Source organism: Acanthopagrus latus, chromosome 4, assembly GCF_904848185.1.
Source record: "Acanthopagrus latus isolate v.2019 chromosome 4, fAcaLat1.1, whole genome shotgun sequence".
Taxonomy (NCBI): Eukaryota; Metazoa; Chordata; class Actinopteri; order Spariformes; family Sparidae; genus Acanthopagrus; species Acanthopagrus latus.
The window spans coordinates 3,553,980-3,577,318 of NC_051042.1; the positions used below are offsets into that span (position 1 = coordinate 3,553,980).

The window sequence follows — 23,339 nt, forward strand, 5'->3', positions numbered from 1 at the left end:
GGAATAATAATAATTATTTTGTCTTTAAAGTGCCCACAGAAGCTTGTGTATTGCAACTGTCAACAGAGTCACCCGGAACAAAAACTCTCCACAGCATTAATATGACATCCAGGGACAAGAAATCCCTCAAAGAAATTTCAGTTCTTTGCATGATACTCAGTGTGACTTATCCGACTTTTTGCCTTTATAAAAAAACTTTATATGACATTGTTAGTATGTACTTAGTACTTCATATCATTTAAATGTATTTGCCACATGCCGTGAAAATCATTTACAGTATCAGAATATTTTTTTCCTTTTTTGCTATCAGGTTCTGTAAGCTGAGAATGTTGATTTCATTCAATTGCTCCTGTAGACGAGGCTGTCATTCATAATAAAGAAAACATATCATGCTAATTTTAAGGCCCATCAATTTATTTTGGCTTACTAATAGAATAGGTTTAAATACTTCAATGTCCAAGAACCCCTAAGTTTCCTCATACTGTCCAGTGCTGCAGTGCTGGATTCCACCTCTGCCTGACACAGTTTACACTGTTTAAGCTGCTGTCTCTTTAAGGCCCCCTCTGATTGGTCAGCTCACACATGCCTGAGCCAGCACTGCTAACAACAGAGCAGCTGTGCTAAATCAATTCTTGTGTGCCAAACTAGCCGCTGGACAGAAATTATGGAAATTTTGTGATGCGGTGATGTAGTGTGATGTCACAAAGTCACAGAATTAAAGGAGGGACTAATGGGGGATTTCTGTTGATGCCCACATCAAACCAGTTAACTTTAAAGACCTTTTACAGGCGAAGGAACCTATAATAGGACTCTTTTAATGTAATTTAATATTTCGTGACAGTGCTTCAGGGTAGATGAATAAAGATACAGACATTTGTATTCAGCAGTACTGAAAAAGACCTGTGAAGGAAATGAAGAATATTCTTTCAGGATAAAGAAAATGAAAGTTTACAGTGAACAGGACTCGCATGAGCTCGTTAATGTCCTTGATTCTAGATGTCATAAATTGTGTTTTGCAATTCATCATAATAATGTGAAAACACCAACTCTGCCTACAGTGCTGAGTTAATCAGATAGCAGTGTGTGCAGTCCAACTTTAAAAGCCTTTCAGCAATTTACAGCTCAACTAATCAGGCAGTGATTGCTAGTTTGAGTAAGAAAACACAAATAATGAGTGGAAAAATATTATGCACAGAAACCTGACCTCTGCATGGAGGCTATTAATTTAATCCCTTTCTTCTTTCCTCTGTTTTGAAGTCCTCCTCCCTCGAACTTCAGCTTGTTTTTCAAAACTAAGTTGACAGATTTCTGTGTTGAGAAGTTGTATCTTGTTGTTGGATTTTTGCAAGTGTTTGCGTTTTGATTCAATCAAAACTGGCGAAACAGAAAATACAATCATGGAAACATCTCACATACTGAATACAACTGTCAACAGTTCAGTGAGAAACACTTTGTAATCACAGAGAAAATGTATACTTGTATGTGTTTACTTAGTGACATACCCTGTATATAAATTGTCATGTTTTCATTTAATCTAATGTGAATGAAACAGAAAAGATCATGGGACACTAACACACAATGAATCCTCTGCCACTGCATCAGCTAAGACTTTGAAAACACATGAGCACTTCTTTCAGCTCTTCCTAGTGACTTGAACAAAACACAACAAATACAGAGACTTTTGTGTTACGATAACACTGATGACACTCACATTTACATGTATGTATCTTACACTAGGTATTGTCTCAAATTATTGTGTCTATCTCTGTGTTAGAATTCTGACAGTTGGTTCCAGCTTCTAACAAGTTTCGTCAGCCAACAGCATGATGCCGTTGGTATTATGGGGTATCTGTGTTTTGTCAGTGATCTTCTTGGTAGTTGCCAGTTTGTGGAAAAAGACAAAATGTTAACAAGTGTGATCAGTGTTACTGTTAGTTAGTGTGACGTTATTGTTTGCTAGAATTAGTGATGTTAGCATTAGCTAGCGTTAGCGACATTGGTGTTAGTCACTTTATCTACAATAAACTGGGAAGCTGTAGTGGGGCAGATGATTCACACTGCAGCAGTGTTGTATATGAAGGTGGGGATGGAATGACACGATTAGCTGCTGAATGTTATCAATAACACCTTTAACTCTCTGTCACTGATCTGTAATGGATTCAATGCTAACTTTAAACACCTGCCAAAATTCATGGTCAAGTAAGAATTTGAAGTGTTCCATTATAATTTACAAGCAAACTCCTACAAATGTCTAACTTGAAAAAAAAACAAAACAAAACATATATAGTCTTGAGTCAAGCCTGACTGACAGACTTGATTCCAAACTAAAACTGCATCACAACTATTGTCAAATCTTTGACCTAATTTCTGTCATAGAACTGATGTCAAATGTCTGCCCCTTTAAAAGTCACTAAGTGGTTTGTGACCAAAATACAGCTGGGTTTGGTTGTCCCAGAAAATCCAAACATGGTGAAATCTCTTGTCGGTGGGACATATTTGGACCATATTGGGGACATGCTGCTAGAAAATAAATAAATAAATAAAACAATAATACAACCTGTGTGTGGTTTAGTTATCTTATGTCATTTAGTGAGTGAGGCACTTTGTATTAAATGTGCTAAACCTTTATTTAGAGGTAAAACTGTTATGGAGTTCTTCTGTGCTTCTATCATTATAAAGTCCGGTCTATTTTTTATGAGATCATTCATTTTATCATTTTATATTTTCACGTCACAGCGTCCAGTAGCGCCCCCTAATGCCTGAAGTTTCACCCAGCTGACAGGGACGTTGTGAGACCTAATTATGAAACGTGTTATTGTTTCGATTATTAGGTACTATTGAATTATTATTATTATTATTATTATTATTATTATTATTATTGTTATTATTATTATTATCGTTGCTGTGGTTGTTTTTGAAGTAGCAGTAGATGCTGTTGTTGTTGTTGTTGTTGTTGTTGTTGTTGTTGTTGTTGTCATGTCATCACCGCCCTGCGCTGTGGGTGTGAACCTAGCTACTCGTCTCTTAAGGCAGGAATGTAAATCCAGAGGGATTAGTGGGAACACGCTGGGCTGTAAACCCTTCAGTAGCTCTCCGAGGGGTCTCTGCCTCAGTGCGTAAAGTTGGGACGGGGCTCCGGACGCACAGCGCACCACTTTTCATCCCACAGGCTCCATGTGCGGCACCTCTGCGGGATACTTGACAAGGATTTCTGATATTTTGATACGACTGCCCGCGCGGCTAACTGACAGATGAAACCATCGGCGTCTTGCTGATGTGAAGGCGTTTTCACTTGAACGGATCATCTGTCCCGGAGCGCAGAGGGGACATGGGTCAACTTTATGGTGCGACTCTTTTACCATTTGGCGCAATCTGTGTTGTCTTGCTGTGGGAATCTGGTGCCAGCTCAATCAGGGCGACGCTCGCCGTGGACACCTCGAGGTGAGTCTCATGGTCTTGATCAGAGGATCCTGATCTTTTGTGAATGAACCGCAGTGTGCTGCTGACGCGACGCCAGCCGCATCCATAATGAGTTTAATGAGGGATGAAGCGATCCCAAATGCCGTTTTTCACCATGACGTAGGACTCCGTGTAAAACTTAAACAACACATTCATTTATAAGTTTTCCAACCTGAACCACATCCCGTGAATAACAGCTTACTGGTGATCATTAAAGGTTAATGCGACTCTGAGCTCTGTGAACATCTTGGCAACATCCACTCACCCCACAAAACTAGTTTCTAGTTTCGGCGTTTAAACTCAAAACAAAACTTCCCTGTCAGATGAGCGCGCAGTGCCAAAAGCCGTAATGCAGTTTAGTCTAAGTTTTATTGGTTTCTACTCTTTACGTGTGAGCAGGCTGTCAAACAGGAGACCCCTGGATGAACCGCCGCAGCGCGTCTAATCTAATGTGATTTTCAAGGAAATGCAAAAGGCGAAGGGAAACTCCAAATGGTTAAGATCGGTCGCGGTGCTGGGAGCCAAATGTTACTAGTGCTCAGACATAACATGACAGATGCTATTAAGGTGACTGGAGACAGTAGGTCAGAAGGTGAGGAGGGGATGTGAACAGAGCACATGTAGGTTTAACCCCACACAATAAACCCAATAACGTTGTTTTGATGTGCATTATCTACACTCAAATCAGAAGCAAACATATCCCTCAGATTTACTCTTTAATGTTAACTCACCAGACTCTGTTGAAATGGGATATAAATGTCTATACTCAGATTTACTGGACCTCCTGTAGTGACTATACTGTAGTACCAACACTGTCACTGGCAGTAAAAACATATTAATGAAATCAGAAACCTTTTACAGTATATATCCTGTGATTTAGGGTTTTATGTTGACATTCCAAATGCATATTTTAAAGGAGAAGTTCAAAGTTCAATATTGTAAACTCAGTGATCATCTGCTCCCCCACATGCTGATTTGGTTTTATTAGTCCACAAAACATTTCTTGAGCCTCACAGCAAAACCGTGTCACAACATTCTCCAAAACAACAGAATCAGAGGGGGACTAGTTTTAAAACACAAGGTAAAAAACAATCATTAAATGTCTGTATGCTGCTCATCGGACATAATCCATCCAGCCTGATCTGCATATGTCAGCAGATAAATAACACAGTCAAGAAATGACGAAGGAATGTTATACATCATTCAGTAACACTATCCCTATTCATACTGCTCTTTGAGTGTAGGGATCCTGTGCCTGATGCACCTCCATAGGTAGTATCAGAGGGGCAGCATTGGAGAACTGAACCTGTCTGACGGGTCCTTCACTCATCAAATAAAATAGAAATGTCCCACAAAGCAACGTTACAGGACCAAATAATATTAGTAGTAACTGTAACTGTCTTTGGCAACTTATATGAGGAGAAAAATGCTGCAGTTATACATGGAGAAGCGTCTGTCCTCCTGTCTGTCCTCCTGTCTGTCCTCCTGTCTGTCCTCCCAACTCTTCGTCACATTTCTGCGTGAACAACAGCGTTTGTCCCTGGCAAAAAACTTGAACTCACCCACTTCTTCTTCCACCATTGTGTTGTTGTAGTTATGTCAGCCCTCCTGACCGAGACCTCAGTGAACCTTTGAAAACAGCCTCCGTCCCTGTGAGTGACAGAGTCAGAAAGTGTCCCTTTGACTGATGGCGATTCCGTTATTCTGTAACTGCGAAAAACTTAACTTTGTCAGCTTCTAGGATGATTGGTGGGTCAGGATCTCAATCACAACACATTATAACAGCATCCATATGATTGTTAACAGTCAGCAGGTACATTTTTATATTAACAGCCTCTTTAGGATCCGCAGTGCTGGCATGCTCTATGCATTGACACAGTGCGCCAGAGCTGCTTGGTTCAGCGTGAACAAACAAAGGCGGACAGAGATCATATTTTATGAAATTTGTCAACTGCTATTGGTCCTGGTCACTAAATTTTGGTCACTGATGTGCTTCTTTTTAAAAAAAATGCAGGGAATTTCTGCCATTTATGTATTTATCTGACTTTTGTAATCTCTCAAATATGAATATCGTACTCAGAACTCCAGCATTGCTCAGATTTTAGTATGATTCCATGTATAACCATCGACGATAATAATGGTACGTCATCTGAACAGACCATGAAAGGCTTTAAAATGAAATATGTGCATCAGTCTGACATGAACTTTATTTCCTATATTACAGGCTGATGACACTTTTATTATGCTCACATGAAGCTTAACTATGTAATTTAGTTTTCTTTTTTTTTGTTTTTGCTTTCATCAACAGCATTGTATTTCTGCATCTGTCAGCGTGCCAGTGTAGCAGGCATGATAATATGTCCTTATATGTCTCTCTCCGTCTGTTTCATCATTGTGTACATAACAGCTGGACAACAGTGTGAGAAGTTTCAGTCAGTCACTGTTTCTGTGTGACTTTCTTTTCTCAGAGCCGAGTGTCCAGATAATAAGATCTTGACTGTGGAGTATCCCTGTGTCAGAGCTGGGGGGAAGAACAGCACTTGCTTCAGGTAAGTGTCCCAGACATGTCCACTGGGTTACTCTACATCATACATTTAGATCCTGGTGTTCAGTCCTTCCCAGAACAGTGTTTTACTCAAGGCCACTCTGACAGAACAAGCGGCTGCTGATGCGGTTTGGGAGGAGAGAATCTAACTGTGGCTGCGGAGCGGTTTCTGTAACCACTAAACCACCCTGCCGTGTCATTTCCAGAACTCCACACAGTACATCCCCCTTTTTTGGAAACTTTATATCCACTTGGGACAGAAAAATAATCATTTCCTGAAGATCATCACTCAGAGACTGAATGATGATCTCCACTGAGGATGCAGTCTGTAAGTGTCGCCATTTGTCAAGCGACAGCAGCTACCCTTTAAGGAGTCAAGATGAGACATTTATACTTACCTTCTGCACTGAGCTGGACTCCTCCAGCCTGGCTCGTTGACAGCAGAACAGAATTTGAACTTTAACTTTCTCTCTCTCTCTTCCAGAGCTAAAAAAATAGGGAAGGCATCCCCCTCAGGGAGGCCCACATCATAACCTAAAATGTAGAAGCAGCCTGACAGGAGAGGATGGGATTAGTTATTTTTATTGCACTACATCCATTTGGAGGAAGCCAGGGACAACAGATTCCTTATAATGGTTACAAACACCAAATGTAGTTGAACTATTGAAACTTCAGTGAAAAGTGAAGGATTTTTTGTCATTTAAACGAGGACAAATGTAACAACGATCATACAAGAGGGCGATATGGGTCAGTTTTGAAAGGTATGAAATATTTCTTGATGAAATTGGCTCCTTTTGCTCTTCTTTCTCTATTACATACAGTCTCCAGCATTCTAAGTCCTAAAAAATATTCTTTGATATCATATCGTATGAACATCTTGAACCATAGGTTGAAGGAAACAAATGAATGCGCTGCAGACAATACGGCAGGTTGTAAGACTTTCAGCTCGTGATACATCATACACAATGGGAGAAAGTCAATGTGAATCCCTCATTTTGACGTTTAGATAACTTTCTTCCGAAGCCAAACTTGGGCTCGGATTTGGTTGCTGGCGTAAGAAGATCCTTTAATAAATGAGGCACCAGGTCTGGTGTGAGGCCAGACCATCTGATCTGTTTACTGTCAAGGTTAGACTGTAACAGGCTCTGCGTCATGTTTGATTTCTGGCTCTACATGTGATGTGTGTAGCTGGAGGAGGTGGATTAGATGAGGTTGTATTTTCCTAGCCATGGTTCTCAGGGCGGCTCGGCACAGACCTGGATCAAATCGATTTTGCACTAAACTTCAAGGGCAACCAGATTGATCCATTGTGTCTATGCATAAATATTGCTTTCAATCCAGACTGAATGAGAGCGGTATGTGCTCCAGACGGGGCTGTTGAAGCAGCTACCACATATTTCCATCTTTTTAGAAGGACTGACGTTTGAATTGTAGCTCTTGCTGCAGATCTGAGGCCAGTTTCACTAAAGAGGTTTACTGATACTAACCAGATGTTTTTTGTTACAAGGAACCATCAGAGAAGTCGACCTTGGAAACAGTTTGAAAAAGGCCAAGCACCTTTAAAAAGTATGTGGCAGGTGCTAATTGATGTTATAGCAGATACACCAGGCACTTAAGGAGCAGCCATTGCTTTTTTGGAACAAGCAGTTGCTTCTCACTGTCATCACACCTAAATCACACCTGAAGCTGCCAGAAGTTTCCCATAAGGTCCTAAAAATAACACTGGTTCTGTCCCAAGACCTGAACTTAAAGGTTGCTTAGATGGATTCTTGTGTAATCTTGCAAAGCAGCTGCCTGACAAAGTAATACTGAGACTGTCTGTATACCTCAGTCCCTACAATGATAACTTCATTGGAATTCAGTAGAGTGCATGCCTCCTCCAAGGCCAAACAACCACCTCTTATTCACTTCAGCCGCATCTAATATCAATTAAAATCTAATTAAATCCTCTTGATTTTTATTTGGATCCACATCAAATTGTACTCACTCATGTAAATGAGCCATTGAAATATGCCAAGTATATTTTTAAATATATCTATATTTTTTAACCAAGATCACTGCATTATCCCTGACTGTTAAAGATGGAGAGAACTATTTCTGGATTTGTCCTTTTATCTGGATCAGCATCAAAAGTTAATGGTGTCTATTCTGCCCTGAGGACCATCCAAGTTTTGTCACTGTTTAGTAGCTTTTGTAAAATCGGTTTGGTGTTGGAGAGGCCTTTTGTTTTTACTACATGTGGAGAAATCACAAGCTTGACAGGCCTGCCGTGCCCAGTTACGTTTGCCAAACTCTGATTGAACAATTGAGGTTTTTAAACTGTGTTTGACCCGGACCTGGTCAGTCCAACAGTCTAATCTGCACCCACACAGCTCTGTCGTGTCCAGACAGGCTGGACCTCTTCCAGTAAATTATGGTTTTCTTCTCTTATTTCTTCATCTGGCTCTACTCTCATATTCAAATAATCTGGGAAAAAGTTATATTTGTGGAGTTTTGATTGGAGATGACATGTTAAGAATTTGGAAAAATTCACACCTTCCCAAAGAAAGTGGTCTTAGTTGCTATCATAACAGTGAAGCAAATTATGGTACTTATGATACTTAAATTATAGAAGCACTCAACACAAGGTAGCAGGTTTTATGTAAAGGATCATTTGATGTTGAAGAAAAGTCGAACAGTGATATTTAAGAAATATTGAACAGTTTCTTTGATGGTGTATTTGTGGAAAGTTGTCCAGCCTGTTGTCAGGACTCTTTCCACTTCTGGCACTTGGCTGCTGATCATTTCAGCTTCTCCGTCATCTTCTTCTTCTGCTCTCAGTCTGTGTGGTTGTTTGCTAAATGTGTAAAATGTAAAGAAATGTCTCCATCTCGGAGGGTTTTGCGGTGTTGTGTAGAAGTAAACCCTTGCTGCTTGAACCATCTAAACAAAGGCCTTGTGGGCAGCAGGTCTCCTCCTCCTCCACTGTGGTTTTCACAGCGATGATGGTGAGTCAGTTCAATTCCTACATTTCTATTGTCCTGGCCGTTACGTCTTCTTATATTACCGTCGCTGGAGGTCTGATTTCAGCCCTGCCAAGCCAAATATACACGGTTCGTACCCAGAATCAGTGTGTGAGCTTGCATGTTTATGTTTGAGTCTGTATGAATTGTCTCTGTGTTGTCTGTGCTGGCTGTTACAGCAGGTTTATGATCTAGAGAGTTAATTTTCTGCTTCTTTCTGAGCCCGCTCAGTCTAAACACTCTCAGCTGTGGACTCTGACAGCACTGATGGGCTCCACTGGACTATAAACCATCCCTTCACTTGATTGGCATGTTGTTCTGGTTTAAATGAGCGAGGCTCATTACTGCAGTAGATAACACCCATAACATCATCCTGCAGTAGTGAGCTCAGGCTCCTACACAGATTGAGTAAGAGACGATGATAGATGTCATGGAGTCATGATTGGTTTTATTGCTTCCATACTTCATGCTACTTTAGTTGCTACAATGATCCATCTCTCCCTGTGGGATCATTATAGTTTTGTATTCCATATCCTATAAGTTCATAAGCACTGATTATCTTTTGTTGTATCATCCCACAGAGGGCAGAGTATATTCATAATTTCTATGACTCCTGGTGATTCCTCTCCAGGGAACATACTCGTGTGTTATACTGTTGGAAAGACAAAAATGAGAAACGACAGAAGCTAAGTGTCATTTACATCAGAACAGAAGTTATGGTCTCCAGCACCTGAACGGCTCAGTCAAACATCAGCCGAATCTCAAGTGCCAAACTTTGTCAAGTTTGAATTCTAAGTGTGTGTTATACATTGATTCCAAATTTCATGTGGGATGTCATAAAGACTTAAATGTTGGTTTGAGGTCAACTTGTATTGGCTGATGAGTGACATGATTCTATCTCTTTTCACTCTATTAGCGCTCTATTGGTAAACATGTGTGTTCATTAGCTTCAGTCAGGAACAAGGTCTATAGACATACATGTGTTTTGTGAGGCGTATCCTGCCTGATAATGTCAGTAAATGTACAGTTGTTCATTCTCAGAGTTAGACAGGGGGTAGGATTAAGCATTTTAACAGCTAATCTCAGCAGAAAAATTCTAGATGCATTCATGTAAGTAAGTGCAATAATCAGTGTAATCAGTAAACTTGTTTATCAGTACATTTAAATACAGCAGCAACAGACTCACGCTGGTGAGGATCACAGAGCAGCAGGAGCGTATGTGTAAAATTAACAACGGAGCCGGCTGAGCTGTGTCGAAGTGTTAACTTCCACAAAAAGAAACAAAACCGTTTCCCAAACTCTCGACTGTAAATGAGGCTTGATGTTAACACAGTTTCTCGACTGTTTCTCGACGGCCCCTTATACTACATACTCCAACGTGGCTCCAGTTTGCTACAATAGGCAGAAAATGAAAAAACTTACAGGTTCCAAGTTTGTACTCTGTATTCATCCATACTTGAACTTGAGTTTTGCAGCGAATCCTACTTTTTACATTGCTGGGTTAGTTTATTCACGGAAATCCAGACAGCAGGCTGGTGTGCATAATTCAGTTACAAGCAAATAAAATAAGATTTAAAAAAGCGTTCCTTGTTGATAGGAATAATCTCCGTGGAGGTTCTGTGGGGAAAAATCCTCCAACGCAGTAATGGTCCTGCACGTCCTGTCTCATCTAACAGACTAATGACATGCCAATCACGCATCAGAGGAGTGTCCAGGTGGAGTGAGGGAGTTTGCATGGTCTCCCCGTGGGTTTCCTCTGGGTGCTCTGGTTTCCCACCATATGAAACATGTACACATGTACAGTTCCTCTGTCACTGCCCCTCACGAGGTAGCTCTCAGTATGATTGTATGTGACCATTAACGACTTGTCTTCCACGTGCAGACAGAATGAATCAGGATCATGTGTCCATATTATTCCCTCTTCCCCCATTGGACTTTCCTTTTCTTGCTTTTCCACAAAACACATAGCACAAAAAAATTGTAGAGCATGTGGTCGGATGAAATACGTCCAACTGGGGCTGTTTTCAACAAATAAAAGAGAAAAAAAAAGGTTAGAAGAAAAAAGGAATTCTTACAATCAGTGTTTCTCGACTTTGCTTCCAGAAATATCTCAAGGCTGACTCACACAGGATTCTGTCATTTTGGCTGTATTCTCACCTCTGAAGCTTCTTCGTGGGGGTTTCTGATATCATTAAGCTGTTGGCCGCCTCCATACATTTTTGCTTTTAAATTCACTATTCATCTGTTACAGATGAGGTATTCACTCACTCACTTTTACGGGTAAACAAATACAGCTGTGCATCACGGCTCTTCACTGCTAACAGTTTGATCTTTTCAGTCCACTGTATGTAAGAACACACTGGACAAAAGAACTCCACCGGCCAAAGACACAATGCAAATTTTAATAATGTGAGGTTTAGTTTAAGTCAACCTTAGATTTCAACCACAACCTCTTCCTGCCGTGACTCATGCAGGGTTTACTTCTGTGAGCATGTGATCGCGTGCTGACTGTTGGTCAGACGGCAGGAACATTTCTTTAAAGCCGACATATATCTCAGATGTGGATTATGTCCATATCAGATATACTGTAGCTGCCTTCCTTTTCTTCTTTGTGTTGCCAAAATACCGTTTGACATGTGTACTCTTTTCATTTCCACCCTTTAAAACGATTCACATGTAAGCTGAAAATCCATTATATAAACTATTGTTCTATCCAAGTTTCTTCCCCCTGTGTTCCCTGGTTGAATGGATAAAGGTTTCTTTCCATCCATGTGGCTGTGTGGTTTAAAAACTCTTTCATTCCCTCCAGGAATTTACACAAAATTAAGTAATCGCTGCGTCTTCATTCTCAAGATTTTTAATTTTCCCTAACTCCTTTGAGTGTTTTTGCAATAAACGGGCAAATTGGAAGAATGTTTGCAATTGTTTCCACATTAAGCAATCCAGTTTAGCACCATTGTTACAAGCCAAACCACAATACAACCAGATTAATCCAACTTTCTCTGCATATAAAGTGGTTTTCTCAGGCAAACCTCTACTCCCTGACTGTGTGTAGCCGCCGACAAGCTCCACCAGACAAGAGTTCCTATAGTTATGTATGTGTCAGCTTTACAGCATTTTAAATGTACCTGATTTTAATGTAGATGTGCCTGATTTTATTTTGAATTATAAAAACAAATAGAGGAACAAAGAAATTCTATAATTTGGATCCTCATTTTTTGACATAACCTTCATTATGGGAGAGGGTATTGTCCAGTAAGGGCAATATCAGTCAGTCTGTCCAAAACCTTTCAGATGACAAAATCCTGAACGTATTATAGACCTGAACATGAGGGTGAAGCTCAGCCTGGCTCCAGTTTTGTCCAGTGTAAAATGGTTGACTATTGACTTAAAAACATGTCTTTTTAATTCATATATCTGTAATTCTTGGCACCATTCAAATTGAATCAGTATTTATCTTTCCCTGTTGACTATTATACAAGTTTATTCTAAGGCTCCATGAGGTCCACTGGAAGGGCCAAACTGGGACGCTAGAAAAGTTTTTGGCGCACGTGCCAGGCGAGCAGTTCTCATTGGGTTGAATGGACGGCATATTTGATATCTGGTCTGGTCTATATACTGTAAATCTATAAATCCTTCTGACTTTACTGACCCTCTGACTTTTTCTGTTGCACCACCATGAGATTGAAATGTGTGGTTCGAGTGAATTGTCTCCACAACTATTCTCATCAGCATTACTTTGTATTGAGTGCCAACCAGCCAATTCTACCATGCCAACATGCTAAACTTAAATGGTGAACGTGGTACGTGGTTGTTTGTTAGCACTGCCATTGTTTGTCTGCCCATGTTAGCTACTTTTAGCTACTTTGTACCATGGATGTATAATGACAACTGAAAACAGTGTGAGAGACAGAGCCCTGTTCATCCTAAACTGCTCAGTGGAGCTTGAAGCCCAAAAACCTCGACCTCTGCATGTGAAAATACCCACATATCTCCATTTTGTGTTGCTCACAGAGCGTGTATGCTAACTTCCAGTTTAGCTCACTCATAGGGATGAATTAAATTAAATTCTAATCTTTCCAAATTTTATTGGATTGAATGGATCAAATTCTGGTTTCTAAACAACAGACGCTTCTTCATAATGGAAGCTAATGGGAAAAAGTCTTTTTGGGCCACAGTGCGTCACATGGTGATGTTATTACTCTTCCAGGGGCCTTGGGCTCTACCAGCATGTCTTTGTGCCTCACACAGCTCTTAGCATTGCTGTAGACTTTTAGTCTTGTTTTGTTATTTAGAGTTCTATAACCAACGAAAGTCTGACTCAGTACATTAACATAACAGAAACAGGAAGCTTGACAAAGAACACATGAGCTTCAAATTTATTTTTGTTTACTTTTCGTCAGTGAGCGTTCGTCAGTTGCCGGCTGACCTCAGTGACTCCATATATCTGCTGGTTTTAGTTGCTGAACTGCACGGTCGTGATTTGCTTGTTCTACCAAATGAACCACAGCGTGTGCCCACAGCTCAGGACTTTGCTTTGTGTTTTATCTCATCGCTGTGACTCCCTAAACAGGCTTATTGAAGGTTAGTTATTTGCGTGCTGATCTGTACACCTCACTTGTTCCCTCCCTTCACCAAAGAGCCAAAAGTGTTTGCTTCTTATACAGCCAGCCATTCCAGCTCATGTAATCACATTTGGTTTCAGACACGAAGGCCTGTTACAAAGTGGATACCTGTGGTTTTGAAGGTCGTGCCGCAGTGTATGTTTAAAGGATGAAATGTACTTCTTGCCAAACAAAAGTACATCATGTTTCTTTTGTTTTCTTTATGTTTTGGTCAGGGACGGGATGAGGTGGAAATTCTGAAGACCTTGTTGACATGTTCAAAAACTCTGAAAGTGCTTTATAAGCACCTTAGTCTGTGCACAACCCTCCTAAAGTTGCCCTGTGTGTCACCTTGAAATATTTAAAGTGGGCATTAATGAGACCTGACTTTTGGCCTGGACTCCGTCTCTACAGCTGCTGTCTTACTTTCTGGACTCTGATCCTCTGTCTAGCTCTGGAGAGACAGAAGCCAGGCCACTGTCTGGTAGCCTGAGTTTTAAAGTTAAGGTTGAGGTCAGATCAAATGAAACAAACAACAAGCTTGGCACATGCTAAGTGTTATTTTGATGAGGGTGTAATAATTACAGAACTTGCACAACTGCGACAGTTTCACGATAGCCAGAGAAGGTCGGCAAGGTTAGTGTTAAGAAACTGACCCTGTCCTTGAGTTTGTCAAGTTTGTCATGTCTGATCGTTTTAGGGCAAAGGAAATTAGTGTGACAGGAAACTCTTTATTCTGCCTCGAGTTGCTCTTGATCTGAAAGCAGCCTCGGGTCCTGATAAAGGTAGGGACGGCAACTCTGGGAAAAGATAGATGATTGTTGTGTCTCCTTCCTATGTTCTGGGTCAGTATTCGACCTGAAAGTCTGACCCAAAGCACCTTTTGGGACCATGATGTTCTTGGACGGGTTAGGATGGGGCCTTGGAGAGCATCTCTGGTGTCACGGCCATCTGTTCTACCTTTGGGATAACACTGAGATGGGAGACACAGAGTCTGTTACACAGTGAATGATATTCTGATGAGTAAGCGTCTGACTGACCAGTGTGCACATGGACTGATTGACTGTCTGGGATGATTGATTAACATACTGACAGCTGTTGGCTGAGATCTTAGCTTGTGTAGTGAAGTGTGTGTGAAGCTGGCTGTGAACTTTGCTTCTTAACATCTTCAATGCAGGACTTAAGATAAAGTAGCGTTACGTCATATGACCTCTCATCTCCTTTGTTTCATTTGTAGTAGGACATTATATTGCACTCTCACCTGAACTCCTACATGGCCTTTGCACATACCTCCAAGGCTACTAACACACACACACCCTTGTGAAACCTCCGTTTTCGTAGCAATGATGCATCACTCGGTATCTAAGAGCAGGGCCGTCACAGCGTAAACAACAGAGCCACCAGCAGTTCAGAAAAGAGCAACAGCACAGCAGATTAGATATGAAATAAACTGCGGTAATGAGCTATCCAGCTGAGCAAACAGCGACATGACAGTCACTGAGACTAACAAGACACATAACAGAGTAAACGAGGCAGATAAAGTTATGAAGCTGCATGAAACACACTGTCCAGTAAAGGAGGAGAAACATGATGTAGGATGATGCTGTAAGGGATTCTTCACTCTGTCAGTCAACAGTTACACAATGCTCATAAATGAAAACACTGTGCATGTTGTGTGTTCTATGAAGCGAGAGTGGCTGCCATATTGTTTCTCATATTGTGAAAGCTGAAAAACAACTGTAGAGTACACGAGGCAGTGCTGATGAAATATGAACCACGATCCTGTTCAATGTCTGTCTCACCTAAAATGATTTTAGGATCATAATTTAGTGTACAGTTTAGCTGAAATAGCGTTCTGTTTGTTACCAGCTGGCCGTCTTACTGTATCCCAATTCCAAAACTGACTCCGAGCCAAAACCAAGCACTGCCTAAGTCCCGAGAGTGATTATTGGTTCAGTGCATTGTAGCTGTTGTAGGTTTTCTATCTTTTGAGTGAAAGGGAATCTCACTGTCCTTTTACAGCCCAGTTTTATGTGAGGGGTTTTATGCCAGCGGTGAAATACTAAACAAAACAAAACAAACACACAAATAATTTTAAAAGTTGAAATTTCTTTAAAAAGTCAGGAAACCAATTCCCTCAGAATTGCCAAGTAAAGTAGACTGATAAATAACAAAAGCTTAAAATTATTTGTCTTTTTTCTTTTTTAAAGTAAAGCCACCATCTGTTCAGTTTCTGTTGGGTTCTCATGGGTGGTTGTTCGATGTGCAAACCAAGATTTGAGAAATATCTTTTCTTTCTCTGGTTGACCAGACTGTCTTTTGATATGTATTTTTTAATCCTGTATTTGTTTTTTTGGTTGTTTTTTTCTCCTCTCTGTTTTATTGTTTTATTCTGCATTAGAATTGTTATAGCACTTTATAATTCTGTCTGGAGAAGTGCTCTAGAAATAAATATATTTTAATCCGGAGTACAGAACAAACCTGAATTATTTTCAGTTCAATCTCTCAGCTCCTGGGGCCACAAAGAGACAGCATAGTGAAGACAATAATGCAAAATCAAAAAAAAAAAAATCCCCCAAAATGTGCACAGCAGGGAAAAACCACAGGGAGGTGGCAAAAGGAAAGAAAGTATAGTAACAGAGAGGGGGACCCTGGAGGAGGAGGAGGTATTTTTTGATCCAAACGAAATAAAGCTGTAGCCTGGCAGGCCGAGCACTCTCCTCGGTGGGAGATTTGCCTGGAAAACCACGTAAAGGTCTTAAAAGAGTGCAAATGGGGGAAATCAGTGCAGGGAGGAAGGCCACTGAGAGTTTTCCTCTCTTTCCTGTAATTGGCTTCCCACCTAGCTGAGGACATGTGGTGCGATGCTGACGGAGGCTCACTGTCAGTGAATCAGACCTTCATCAGCTCTGCTCAGCAGACATCAGCGTTACATTCACTGTCTTTCACTGCTTGTATTCCCTTTCAGATTCATTCCTTCCATTCAGTCTCTTCAGTGTTTCTCAGTTTTACTCTGTTCCATTTCTTCCTGTATTATCTTTTTCCACTCAGCCTCGCCCGGTGTGTGTTAGGGTCTTCTATTCCTTTCATATCCTCCATCCTCATCTTTAGTTTCCATCTTGAATCAGAAACATCAGGATTTTTTTTATAAATACATTAGTATATTTGCATGTAGCAGGAACGTTTCCTGGTCAATTGGTCCCAGATATTGTGAAGCATACAGAGCACCTGTTTTCCTCATGTGTAACAGTGTTGTTTAGTCTAACTAGCTGCCTCGTTTACAGTCTGATACAACAGGAACAGGGACTTCTCCTCGCCCACAGCGCCTGAACTCACCACGGGGGATCAGATCATAGAGCAACATTCAGACTGAGACATCAGAGAGAGAACTTCACAACAACTGACTTTATTCACAGCCGTCGACTACAGTCACAGCAGGAGAAGCACAGGTGTTGCTAATAACATTAACGATGGCTGCATTCAATTTGTGTTCAGTTCAAGTGACCTGGTGTTATGAATGAATAGAGCTTTTCAATAAACAGGCTGCATTAGTTACACCTACAGTATGCGTTTCCTGCTACGAGATAATAAAATGTCTGCCGTGCAAAATGTCTATTTGAGTTAGTATCACTAGTGTGGATGCAAATGGTTAATCATAAACTGGTTCACCACCAATGAGGATATTTTTGACCGGTTATGAATGTCGGTCTTTGTTCATTTGTGTGAAACAGACATTTGGCTCACAGCTTTGCTAGATAGCAGTTTGAGGTACAAAAGAAGAGTGGGCTAAAGGAGGCTCAGGGTGGGAACATTTCCTCCAGAAAGACAACAAAGTCAGATGTTACTTGTGTCATGCTACTGTTCACTTTAATAGTAATGCTAGCACTATGCTGTCCCCTTTAAAGAACAGGCAAAGATCATGTTCCTGCTAGTGTAGAAAAAAAGATTAAAATGTGTAATGTGCTTTGGACCGAGGCCATCGCCCAGTTGTGCTGAATGGGACCAATATGCTGCCAGTCAGTGTGGTCGAGGGCGACGGATTCAGAGAGCTAATTTCAGAGAGCTAACAGTAACAGTACCACATAAACCAGTACAATGCTGTAAATAACAACTAATTTTACTCTTCATCATCTGTCTTGTTTTTACAGCAGACATTTTTATTTGTAATAGAAGGGACACCCACAGGTGTTACTAAGAACATTATTGATTTTCTGTCAAGGTTATTTTCAAAATTGCTCCCATGTTCACTCATTAAGTACTAAAACTCACACTTACATAGTAAATGCAGAGTGAGCAGGAACACATCCCCAGAGTCCAGAAACAGCCGTGAGTGAGTGACAGTCAGGTAGCATGCACAATAACAGGATCCTGAAACTGACGCAGATAGAAGAAATTCAGCCACCCTCATTTTATTACTGCAGCTATTCCTACCATGTCAGAAGATTTTAATGAACAAGGCGTGTTTTCTGTCTGTTTTCACTCTTGTCTGTGTCCTGTTTTTGCCGATCCAAACACAGTGTTATGTTAGCACCATTATAACATTTACATTACAACACAAAGACAACACAATCAGTGTCAGAAGATAAATCCATCCAAATAAGATGTGAGTGCAGATGGAGAGGGAGCTATTACAGCTTAGCAACGTTAGCAACATTGAACGAACCTCTGAATAGTTGTCAATAGAGTACATTTCTGCCTGTCTTGCCCTCAAAACAAAAAGCTTTGGTGCAAGCTTTATTTGGTTCAGTTGAATTTAAGTGCATCCATACTGGTTACCTATTTATGTCAGTGAAATGTCCTGAGAACTGTGAGCGAGAGACAGATGCAGAGACAAACAGGCAGAATGTATCACATCATTGAAGTGCTATTCATCTGTATCTGCTGCTAAAGACAGAGGGCTGCTTTCTAGCAGGAGATGAGAAGCAGGTGTGTGCGCATGTCCACATGTTCCCTGTTCTGTGCATATGTAGGTGTGTGGCTCGTACTACACGCTGCAGGGCGAAACGTTCAGGGCCAGCTGGGATCTGCAGTCAGAGGTCCCCCTCTTACAAGCCATAAAACAAGCTCTTATATGGCTGCTGTAGCTGAAAAAACATCCTACTGCATGTGGGACGGCTTTCTCACTTTACATTTCTTTCTCTTTTCCCCATTTAGAAAATATGCTCTCTGTACATTTCATCACCAGATGCTTGTCTTGTAGTGATCAGTTCAATACAAAAATGGACTAACAATAAACAGTGAAATAAGTTGCTAAAGCCTCTTCAATATACCTGTATTATATCAGCAGGAAACCTCTGACTAAAGTATCAAATGATGTGACTTGATTTTGGTGCAGGTAACAAGGACCAGATGCCTACATCAGTGTGTGTGTGTGTGTGTGTGTGTGTGTGTGTGCATCTTTTTATATGCAGTAGATGTCTGGATGGAATATCACTACATTTGATACTTTGTGTGTCTGTATGCGTGTGTTTGCACAGGTGCACATAAATGAGATCATCCTTTGCTTGTAAATGTGTGCAGAAGGGTGGGTGTGTATGCAGGGTTTGGATTGGGCTCTTACTTTGTAGATGTCTGGTGGCACTGAGTCAGAAAATATTTGACAAACTGTAAACATATGTGGGTGCGTATATGGTATACTCATATTGCGTTTGTGTGTGTGTGTGTGTGTGTGTGTGTGTGTGTGTGTTCTGGCAATTACATTCCCTCTACCAGTAGTCTACTGTTTATCATCCAGAGGATTTGCTTGAGGTACTGACAGCTCTGTCTGCAGCTCAGTCATCATCATTAACACCAGGCTCTCATTCCCAGGTCATCAGTTACACACATTATGTCAGGCTCCATGACTTATACAGACACACAAGGTACCCTTAAGAGTCTATAAGTGACACGATGTTCTTTCAAATTGATTTAATATAAACCCATCTATGGCAATATTCAACACTCAGAGAAGTTGTAGACGTGATATACAGAGTGATAATGTAGTAGTATGAGGGCAGCCTGAGTGGATGGATGGGTACAGCTTGGACTTTTGCCTAGGAGACCACAGTTTATGTCTTCTGCGTGTGAAGTCAGTGTTGATGAAGGGCAGAAACAGCGTCCACGCAAATATGTGGATGAAATGCAGACTCTTCAGAAGACACAAAAGATCAATTCAAGCCATCTTTGCGTTCTGGACAGTGTCACCTGATAATCATAACACAACGCAAGTCCAAAAAATTGTTTGGGTCCCAGTTCATCGTATGACGATGTAATTACACAGGCCACTTACACAGGCCACTATGAAAACTGTTCTAGGCCTGGTGCTCTTCATGAGGGCTTGATCTTTAATATGAGGCCAGCTGTCTTCTTTGCAGAGGAAATTCCTGTCGAGCCAACTGCGCCAAGCACTTCTCCTCCGCATCTCTGTTGGTTTTACCAGCGGACTAAAGACCACACTGCAATCCACTGTATCAGAGTAACATCCTGCTATGGGTGTGATGTCTTGAGTGAGTGAATAAGGACGGGACGTGCAGCTCCAAAATAGTAAATCAATATGTGGTGGCCAATGTTGATATCGTTGCAGACCACCACAGGTAAATGAATGTGTGGGAAACACTGAAGTAAATGGCTGATGTCAGAGCTGATCATGCTGCGTAATGCCTGCGTGGGTGTTGAGTTATGTGACATGGTTGCTTGGAAAAAAAGTGGAATTCGGATTTTATCTTCCTGGGTGGGTCTGAGTTTACCGGGCCAGGCCGTCTAGGTAGAGCCTATGTATGGGAAACACTGCATACCTAGGCTTAGTTATAGGAGACATATTCTGCTCAACTCAGGTTCATAGTTTTATTTTGGGTTATTACTAGAACAGGTTTATGTGCTGGTCAGTTTTCTCACACTGTCCAGGAGTGCAGCACTGTTTTCCGCCTCTCTGTTCCTGTCTCTTTGTGACACACTGCCACTATATTAAAGGGATATTCTGGTGTAAATTTAGACCATGGATTAAATTTACATGGAACATGGATTAAACACCGTAATATCCCTTTAACAAATGGTAGAAATGTTTCTGTCAGTCTCATACAGACACTAAAGCGTATCTTGTGCATCTGTATGAGATGCAGAGGGGCGTGACCGAACCTTATTTTATGACCTTAGAATAAGAATGGGTTGTTAGAGTATTTTTTTGCCATAAGCTCATCAGTTGAAAACATTAAAATGCTTGAATCTCTGCTATAGCCCAAAGGAAACAAATAGTATACTCTTTTACGAGGGCAACACATCCGGACCGAACACGATCCGCTCACAGATTGTTTGCACTGCATCCAGAAGTCCACAGGGGCATCCTATTCAAACTATCACTCTCTTTTCTCCCTTTGGCGTTTTCTCTATGTGTTCTTTGGACGGTGATCAACAAACCCCAAGCTGTGGGAACAGTAACCTGTTCATTTTTCTCACACTTGGAGTTGACACAAGATTCTTTCAGCGAAGCTGTACCGCTCTAAACGTGGCTGTTTCATTACACTGAGAAGCACTTAACGCTGTCCTCCGTCTTCATTTTCTCAGAGAAAACCTTTACGAGGCCTTTGAGTTACGCTTCCTGTGTTTAATGGGGATATAATTGTCTTCGTAGAGCGGCAGACCAGAGTCGGACCCCCCAAAAAACTTCATCTTCCATCTTTTACTGATTAGTGTGCACCTGAACGGCCCTCTGGTAAAGCATGATGACTGTTATTTTTTTTCTCTGTTTTTGTGTAGAGTCTGCTCTGGATTAGCTCTTTGCAGTGCTTTAAAAGCTGCGCTGTCACTGTCAATACCTCAACAAAACAAATCACTGGCCAATTGATAACAGACTGGAACGACATGATTGTTACAGTATTGTTTGAAGTCGACAAGCCCAGCAGGTGCACCTTCTTATATACATGAAGCTTTGTCTTGTGTAGCAAAATTGAAAAGGGAGAGTAGTTTAGAATGGAGGTGTGGAGTGTAATAGCTGGGGAGTCACAGCTAAGGTTGGTTATAAATCTCTCAATACCTCCAGGGGTTTTCAACATCAGGCAGTCACAAAGCCATTTAGAGGACTTTGGAAGACCTTCTTGGTCTTATCAGGCCATTATGTTGAGCCTCAGTTACAGTCTCTGGTGGGATTTTTAGTAAAAAGTCCTCCTTTAAAACAGCTTTCCTGTCTGGCATGAAAACTCAACCAGACACATCGTTATGAGGGATCTGTCGTTAGCTTGACCTCACTGCTTATAGCTGCTTTCACTCACCCTTATCTTGCACTTGCCCATCTCCCGTGGGTCACTGTTTACCCTCCTCCCTGTTACCTCATCTCTGTATCGGACCATCAGTCACTATCTCCTGCACAGTTCCTTCAGCTAAAGAGTGTTTTATTGCTATTTACATAAATTAGAAAGCATTATTCAAGCAGCCAAGCACTAATAAGTGTTACTTTTGACAGCTTCTCTCTGTCACTCACACATAGTGACGTGATACACTCTGTCCTGCCACAGCACGTATTTTCATGCCAATATTTTATGCCAAAAATTCCTCCAGTGACTAATGATGGAAACACATTGCTCTGGTAAATAGTGATATTGGAATGTTTACCACAGCTTCCCAGATACTTTCACAATGTGTGCATGAGGCATGAGCATCTGGTATGAGTGGGTCAGTAAGTCAAATTCTTTTTGGCTTAAAACATTAAAATTATTACAGACCTTAGATTTCATCTGCAGAATTGAGAAATTGTAACAAAATTTCTAGTTAGTCAGAAATACATTGATTCTCTTCAGTCATGTGGATGAACACGACCCTAATTTACATTTTGTTTTTGAAAAAAGTTTAGCATTCACTCCCATTTTCTCTGAATGGAAATAAAGCTGGAAACATAGCTCGCCTGTGAATCTCCTGACTCCGACTTTTGCTTTTGCTGTCAGATACAGCAGTAAACCAAATCTCTATTTCACCGCAAACTTAGACAGAGCCAATCACATGTGCCTGTCACGGACAGCAGCTCTGAGACATTCATCAAGACATGCTCACCACAACCCAGAGATCCTTCCTATACTCTTTCTGAGACAAAAAGTCAGCCGCTTGTAAACATGTTGCCCCATAAATGTTCCCGTCTCCTTATTGGCAGAGCACTTACAAACCCATCTTGTCCTGACCTAAAACCATAGCACTTATGAGCCAATTTAGATGTTTGGCATGAAGTGTGAAAATGAATCGTTAACCTATGTGTCATTAAAGTCTGGTCAGCGGTTCCCGAGAAATCAGGCATGAAGTAACAATGTGGGGTAATTTACAAAAAGTCTCAATGAGGTGGCAAGTTGCTCGTAATGCTCGATCATCAGGTTTGGTTGGAAATCTGGTCTGTGGTCTCTGCAGTTTCGTGTATAATGGAAAGAAAGAGGCAGGAACGTGGTCTTGACGCACACAAACAACTTTAATAAGTCTGATGATAGTGAATTCACTTATAAATGTTGCTGTGCTAAATGTGTGATTGGCTTTTAAAGCAATCGTTCCTTATTGTCGGTTAATTGGGACATGGTTAGCTTAGCTTAGCATAGTAACATTTCTGTTTGTGTACAGATGTAGCATGGTAATTAGTGAGGTTTTGGGGTGTTGCCAGACAGATTCTGTGTTTGGTCAGAGACTGCCTTGGTGTTTCAGGCTGCTTCCAGCCTCTATGCTAAGCTAAGCTAATAACCTCCTGACTCTAGGTCCATACTTAACATACAGACATTAAAGTGG

General features: G+C 41.0%; 1 protein-coding gene across 1 annotated transcript in view; it reads left to right on the forward strand.

Moving 5' to 3' along the window:
• Positions 1 to 3,328: 3,328 nt before the first annotated feature.
• Positions 3,329 to 23,339, forward strand: part of LOC119017519 (collagen and calcium-binding EGF domain-containing protein 1-like) — a 36,732-nt gene continuing 16,721 nt past the window's right edge. The window contains exons 1-2 of the mRNA XM_037094224.1: positions 3,329 to 3,441; positions 5,928 to 6,008. Coding sequence (XP_036950119.1) covers positions 3,329 to 3,441; positions 5,928 to 6,008 — 194 coding nt within the window. The remainder of the gene's footprint in view (positions 3,442 to 5,927; positions 6,009 to 23,339) is intronic.